Raw genomic sequence first — 7,759 nt, 5'->3', positions numbered from 1 at the left:
AGCAATCAATCAATCTTTATTTGTATAGCGCCAAATCATAACCAATGGTATCTCAAGGCACTTTACAGTAGAGCAGTCTTAAGGACGGACTCTTCATTTTATGGATACACACATATGCATATATACGTATATACACATACATATGTATCCCATACCCAACATGAATTCATCATGGCGGCAAGGAAAACCTTCTGTTAAGCAGCAGGAACCTTGTGTGGATCCCATTCCTATGATGAACACTGCCTCACTAAGCAGTAAAAAATGGTGGTAGTACAAATCATCAAGAAGACCCCAAAACACAACAGGCCCAAAAAATAACAGTATGGATCGATACTCTGATGCTTTGAAAAACATTCTATGAGAAGACACACATCGTGGAAATCTTATGGTAAATGGTGGCTGGATTTCTCTTAGTCTTTTGTCCACTTCTTCAATTGATCGGCCCATACTAAATGAACATCGTGAAAACTCTGTGGAAAACCACAGGCACATCAGCAACCGCATCACTCCCAACAGTACGCAATGCATGTAGTCTATGCCAGTACTCCGGACTAAATCATAACTTTTTAGTCTGCTGAGATATGTAGGGCCTTTCACTCCCTGTACAATGCTATCAGAGACACAAGCCCTCCGGGCTTCATCGATGAAGTCTTCATGTGTACATGCTGGACCTTTTGGGTCTACAGTCTGGAATGGAAATGCATGAACGTGTCCTTTTTCTCCTGTTTTCACAGTTTGCCCCGGCTGTTCACATTTTAAACATCCAAATTTACCATTGTATTGAACAGTGTTGAGAACTAATGCTTTTGCTGGTAGATCGCATGTTCCAGCGATGGTGAAAACTTTGCACGTAAAAGGTGCTGAGTCCCCTGCAAATGTGACAGTAACACCTTCTAATTCCATTTTGTTCAGAGTCTCAATCAGTGGTTTAAGAAAGGTCAACATAGATGGTTTTGAATCCCCAAACCAAAGACCAGCAAATATCATGTTTTCACGTTTTGTGCGTTGAACAAAGCTTAACTCATTTATAATACAATAAAAAGGCCACACTGAAAACTTTGAAGACTTAAAAATAGGTACTCCATCTGTGTTCCAAGTCAATGAAATATTTTTGGGGTCATTGAGGGGACCGTTGCCTTGTAGTAATGTTTTATAGACGTCTCCATCATAAATTTCTTCAACACTGTTGTTGGCCCTTTTCTGTCTTTTGAATCTGAACAGTAGTTGCTCCTCAAATCCTTGTTTAGCAAACAGGGATTTCAATTGTGCTTCAATTGATACTTCAATGAAATAAGAAGAACCATCCACCAATAAATCAGCAGCACATGATTTGCATTTTTCCTCTGTGCTTTCAACTGATAAGAAGCACCCACTGCAATATTTGTGCAAATGTACAGTTGTAGCAGATGACTGATCAAAGAATTGTTTAAATTTTTGTAAACTATTAAGACATTCGGTCTGGATCTCAGATGGACAATGCAAACTAATCAGAGTAATCAAGTCATTAAGTGCTTTACCTGTTAGTTTGTGTCTTTTTGCAAAGGTCATAATAAGAATTAGGCTTTCTGCTACAGAAAGGGGTGCATTAGCGTAAAGAGGCATGTCTTTTGCATCTGTGTCAGTGTTAAAATCCATATTCTCATCGGCACTCTCCTCATTACATGTGTTGAAGTTCTCATCCAAAAGTTCATCATAGTCCGAGAGGTGATCCGGTGTGTCAATTAGATAAGATGCTGAGTCCGTCTCAACACTCTCCGTAGTCACTGCAGTCGCAGCAGTCACAGCAGCATTATCTGACGATGAAGGGAGCACAGGTGTTGGGGGAGAAGGAGCCAATTCAAAAACTGGGTCCTCTTCATTGGCATTAGTTCCAAGATTTGCTGAATCTATAAAACAAAAATAATATACATGAAAAACAAAAATGGTCCATTACTCATGTCCTATTTTACACTGGAGAACTGGGAATTTATTTTGACATCCCAGTTTATGAGAGGAGAAAACCTTTTTATTTAATTAATATGCACTATGCGTGCTTGTTTTAAAGCCTGCACAATTTATTTAGACAATGATATTAAACAACTTTTCTATTTTCACTTAGCGTCATGTAAAGAAATATATTTTACATTTAAATTATTTATCAAGAAAAATAAAAGCAGTTTGTAGACTATTTTCTAACCTGAATTTACTTGTTTACGGTGATAGCTAGTGTGTTTGGTAAGTAAGATTGTTTCAGTTATTTTAGTTGAAGTTAGCTATACCAAATGAGAACCACTGCCATAATGTATTTTTTATTATCTCTTTGATTCAAACAATGCAATTACATTGATCTAAGCAAAATACCTTTCTCCTGTATCTTTTAAGCGCTTCCTTCTTTCTCCTCCAGCGTGGATCAGGTTTGTGTGGCATTTTCAAATGCAAGTTAACTCTAATAGAAAAAGACAAAATAAAGTCTGTTATGAAACTGAATAATGCATATCTTACTGAAAGATCAATACATGATTGGTCATGCTATTTATACTGCGTTCCGTTTGTAGGAATGTCCCACTTTGGAACAGTCCCGAGTTGGTGAAAACAAAATAGCTGTGTCCTGAGTTAATTAGCATCAAAAAATAATATGCGGCAACAATCATTTTACATTTCTTGTGTTCCTAATAATTTTGTTGTCCTCTACTGTCTGTCCTGTACTGTCTGTCCGCTGTCCACACAGTTATTTTCAATGGGTTAAAAAAAAAAAATAAAAAATAAATAAATAAATAATAATAATAATAATAATAATAATAATAATAATAATAATAATAATTAAAAAATAGTTCACAGTTCTGACCTCCAATAACAAATGGAAAACCACGGTCATATATAATTATAATAAAAATTTGTACTCACCAAATGACAGACACCATGCAGTGCAGTGAGTGGAGAAGTGAACAAGAAGCAACGTCAATACGTTCAGTTTCAGAGCTGTCCGTTTCAGATCCTGAAATATGATTGGTTGTTTTGAAAGTGGGCGCGCAAGTGATCAGACCTGTCATTGGCTAAGAGTGTTTCCTGCTTCAAATGATTGGCTGTTTGAGATGTCTCACCAACGTTACGCACATCAGATGGCAATGACGGCGGTCCCGAGCACGCAGCGAAAGACATCAGCAGTCCTACTCCGAATGAAAAGCAGACCTCAAAGACGGTAGGTGCTTCTTTGTTAGTGCGTGGTATGAGCTAAGTTGCTCTAATTTTAATTATTCTGTAATTCACGTTCGTACGACTACAAGGAAAACGTTAGCGCGCTAGCGCTAGCGCTAGCATGCTGTGCTAGCGCTAGCTAACCCAAACCACGCGTTCCAACCAGCCATGGTTAGAGTCCAAAAATATGTCAGTGGGGAAAATGATTTCTCGTGTACATATGAAGCCCATTTTATTGAGGAAATGAGAAGAATCTTTCTTAAATTATAATTCATTTGCCTTTGAAGGCTAGCTGCCACATGCAGAGGTGGGTAGTACTCATTTGCTCAGTTACTTACTTTTTGAAGAAATTGGGCCTAAATTATCGAGTAGTTTTATCAGTTACTTTGTTGTAATTTTACTCAGAAGTATTTGTTCTCTTACTTGATTAAATATTTTTTTTAAATGTAATTTATTATGATTATATGTGAGTAAATCTTTAAGTGACTAAGCTGCATTTTCACATAAAAAATGTTTTTTGTATTTATATGCAGTTTTCTTCTAAAATATTTTTGTTTTACAATGTTTCATGTTTTGTTTCACTTAACTGTCACAACTCAAATTTGAATCACTTTTTTTCTCACAGTACTAAAGTAACATTTTCTCGATGTACACATGTAAATGAAAATTATGCATATTAATACCATATTAATTTAACCTTAATTCAAAATCTATTTTTCCAAACTGGTAGATATAAAAACAATTTGCTTGATGGGCAAGTATCTCAATTTGTCAAGACCTTGAGCGCCTTTTAAATTTTTGTATTATTAAAAACGATTGATGCTTGATTGGCTGGTCTTAAGCATTACAGGTGTGCAATAATCACACTGCTGTGGCTTCACTTTTTAAAACCTATAATTTGTTATTTTAAAATCAATACTAAAAAATGTATTTCTTAATTTCAGTATGGAGAGCAGAAAGATAAAGGAGCTGCCCAAAAGGCATCGCCTTCCACCAAAAAAAGCCATGTGCTACCAGCCACTTCTTGATTCGCCAAAAGGTGTAGGGGTGAAAGGTAAAAATGTTCAACCTTTTTTTGAAGATCTTAGAAATTATGATTTTCTATCTATGGAGAAATATTGAATCAGCGCTATATTTGAACACCTTATTATGGGGATTAGCCTTTTTCTGCTGTTTGATATATTTTGTTTCCATTTTTAGGTTCGTTTGTCTTTGTGTCCTTCGAAGATGGATACACCGGAAAAATGTTCAACATCTGTGATGTTTTAAGGAAGAATGAGAAACCTGTTCAGGATTTTCACGACTTGAGCCCTGGAGAGGAAATTCTGGCTCGCTGGTCTGACCACAAATTTTATAATGCAACTGTGGAGTACATCGGAACAAACACAAAAAAAAGATACTAAGAAAACCCTCTCAAAGAACAAAGACGCTGTGGCATCGCAACATCACAATTTTTATAATTCTTCCCCATCTCACCCGACTCTGCAGCAGCCTGCGTCATCCCTCCAGCCTGTACAGCATCCATCTCAGCAGCACCAGGTAGCCTCAGACCTTCAGCCTGTACAGCATCCATCTCAGCAGTACCAGGTAGCCTCAGACCTTCAGCCTGTACAGCATCCATCTCAGCAGCACCAGGTAGCCTCAGCCCTTCAGCCTGTACAGCAACCATCTCAGCAGCACCAGGTAGCCTCAGCCCTTCAGCCTGTACAGCAACCATCTCAGCAGCACCAGGTTGCCTCAGCCATCCATGCTCCTTCCAACCAGCATCTTCAGCAACAATCTCAACACCAGTCTCATCCATACCAGCTTCTCCAATCCTCTCCGCAACAGTCTCCACCGCCGCTTCACCTTCTTTACCACCAGCCTCTTCAATCTATTGAGGTCCAGCCACCACCTCTCTATGGGCCATCATATTCCAAATCCCTCAGCAGCTATTATCAGCTCACACCTAGTACATCACAGCAGGTGTACGCTCAGGTTCACCACAGTACTATTGTTAGCCAGGGGACTCCTGACAAACATGGTGTCAATCAAGATGTCTTCCAGTCAGCTATTGAAACCCCTCCTCATTCTGTCCGAAGCAGCTTCATGAAGATGTTAAACACCCCTCCAGGCAGTAGCAGAGTGGAGCACAATGGCGCCATCTCAGACACAAGTACTGCTGACACAATAATACTTGAGCGTAGTCCAATAGAAGAGTATGGTGAGCCATGTGAGACCCCACAGTCTAGCGAACAAGGTTTTCAACCTTGCGAGCATTGTGCAGCAGAGTTTGCAAGGCTGAAAGAAGACAATAAGAGGCTGGAGGTGCTGAACACTATAGGTAAGTCCACTTATGTTTTTCATTATTTAAGCCTTCAGGTCTTACCAAGGACTAAACGAGGTTTAAACCAGATCGAAACCGGGACAAAACCGGATCTGTCCTGGTTTAATCCTGGTTTTGACCTGGTTTAGACCTGGTTAAACCAGACCAGACACTTTAAGCAGATAGAAACCAAAGTTGATTTCTATTTTATGTGCTCCAGATTGTGCAGATCTGGAGAATATCAGGAAGCTTCTGGGCAAAATTGAAGGAATAGTACCAAGCACCAAGGAGGGACACCAGGGTCCACAAAGAGACAAGAAAGAACTGTACCCGGGAAGCGGCCTGTACATCTCTGCAACTCGTCTTGTTGCAATTAAAGTGGAGGCCAAGAAAGACTGCCTCCGCCTGTTCCACCTTCTGTTTGATGAAGTGTTCTCACCAGAGGAGTGCAGGAATTGTGTTGCATTCGGCAAACATGGAAAAATTCCTGAAGGCAAGACACAGCTGAATAAGCGTAAAGTAGACGCAGTATTGAGTAAGTGTATATTTTTCATTTTTACAAAATGATTATGTCTTACAAATATCTTGACAATTTTTTTCTCTCTGTCTACAGCTTACATCATGCACTGCTGCACCTTGACAGGATGGGTTCCGGTGGAGATGTCAAAAGTGAAAAAAGCACTCATCAATAAATGCCGTGCAAGAGCAGCCCGGAGTCTTCTGAGTTAAGGCTGGGTGATATGACTGTAAAAAAAAAACAAATTGCAAACTGATCCTTGTTACGATCTGCTTTTTGGTAAGATCATCGTTCATCGGATTCTTTTTCTATGCAGCACTTTCAGTAAACAATGTTCAGGAGATGTTTACAGTTAATGGACATAATAAATAACAATATTGGACTGAGAGTTTTGTGTTATTTGAAAGATTCTTTTTTTACAATAACATTGGTTGAAATAGGCACATAGGAATTGGACATGATGATGAAGAATAATAATCCAGAGAGAGTGCTGTCATAACCTTTTCAAAAGTAGCATTTTTTTGTGTGTGTCATAATGGTGACAATTGTTGCTGCTGTTCTAGAAATTTAAAGGAATAGTTTGTTTTTCCATACTGAGATATGTTCTTCCCTGAGCTTAGACGAGTTGATTTGTACCTGTCTGGTCTTTTTGCGTGCGCTCAGTCATGCAAAAAGACCTAAGATGTTATTAGCATTTAGCTTTTCCTAGCATACTCCTATGGTAGCAAACGAGGTTGAAATTAGAAGGGACCAAGCTCTTTCACGTTTTCCTTATTTAAATACAGTTACAAGTTACACGATCCAAGTATAGTGACACAAAATTAAACATGTAGATATTCTAAGCGGATAAAAAGGGGTACTATATTGTGAGCCATCGGCGCAGAGAATTCTTTAGGAGTGAAGATATTCACACTATCGTGTAACTACTAACGTAACTGTATTTAAAAAGGGAAAACGTGAAAGAGCTTGGTCCCTTCTAATTTCACCCCCGTTTGGAGCTATAGGAATATACTGGGAGAGGCCACATTCTAACAACATCTTTGGTCTTTTTGCCTGACTGAGCGCACGCACAAACAAGACAGGTACACATCAACTCATCTCAGCTCAGGTAAGAACATCTCAGTATCTCAGCATTCCATATAATACCAATGGTAAATGTGTGAGTCAGGATCACAGAAACATTGGCGCTTTAAAGGCTCATTCAGTTCTGTGTTTTCAATGCAGATAAATAAAGAGGTGTCCAGAATCAAGTGTGTAGTTATTCGTGCAAATAAAACGTATGCATATGGAGAAGTTTGTCAGCACACTGGTCAGTAACTGTATCCCATGAAGTTCTGGGGAAACCAGGGTTTGACCAGACTTTTAAAGCAACACATCAAAGATAGTTGTCAGCAGGAGGCCGGACATAATGCGATACATTGACCAATAGCCAACAGATGCCAGTGCCTAATGTAATTCAGGATGTGTCGGATGGCTAGCAACATTATGGCAAAACACTGCTTGAGATGTCTTAATCTGTGTATTTATCTGTGCAATACCATAATTCACTTAATAATTAAATGCATTAAATTATATGGTATTCTAAGTATGTATGTACTATTATTATTATAATAATAATTATAATAAAATATATATATATATATATATTTTTTTTTTTTCATTTTGAGCTTTGGATGACATCGTTTAATCATTTAATTTAAGCATTTATAATCTACTTTCGGTTTGTTTAGTCTAATTTAGAGATTTACTTTCATTTAAAATTG

The 7,759-nt window shown here is 38.3% G+C and overlaps 1 protein-coding gene across 1 annotated transcript in view; it reads left to right on the top strand.

The window, feature by feature from the left end:
* Window positions 1–6,330, top strand: part of LOC114464219 (bromodomain-containing protein 4-like) — an 8,595-nt gene extending 2,265 nt beyond the window's left edge. Inside the window, exons 3-6 of the mRNA XM_028448278.1 lie at window positions 3,072–3,178; window positions 4,663–5,497; window positions 5,700–6,014; window positions 6,093–6,330. Coding sequence (XP_028304079.1) covers window positions 3,072–3,178; window positions 4,663–5,497; window positions 5,700–6,014; window positions 6,093–6,208 — 1,373 coding nt within the window. The 3' untranslated portion in view covers window positions 6,209–6,330. The remainder of the gene's footprint in view (window positions 1–3,071; window positions 3,179–4,662; window positions 5,498–5,699; window positions 6,015–6,092) is intronic.
* Window positions 6,331–7,759: the final 1,429 nt, after the last annotated feature.

This window comes from Gouania willdenowi, chromosome 6 (genome assembly GCF_900634775.1).
Source record: "Gouania willdenowi chromosome 6, fGouWil2.1, whole genome shotgun sequence".
In the NCBI taxonomy this organism is placed as follows: domain Eukaryota; kingdom Metazoa; phylum Chordata; class Actinopteri; order Blenniiformes; family Gobiesocidae; genus Gouania; species Gouania willdenowi.
This window is presented reverse-complemented; position numbering and strand designations above follow the sequence as displayed.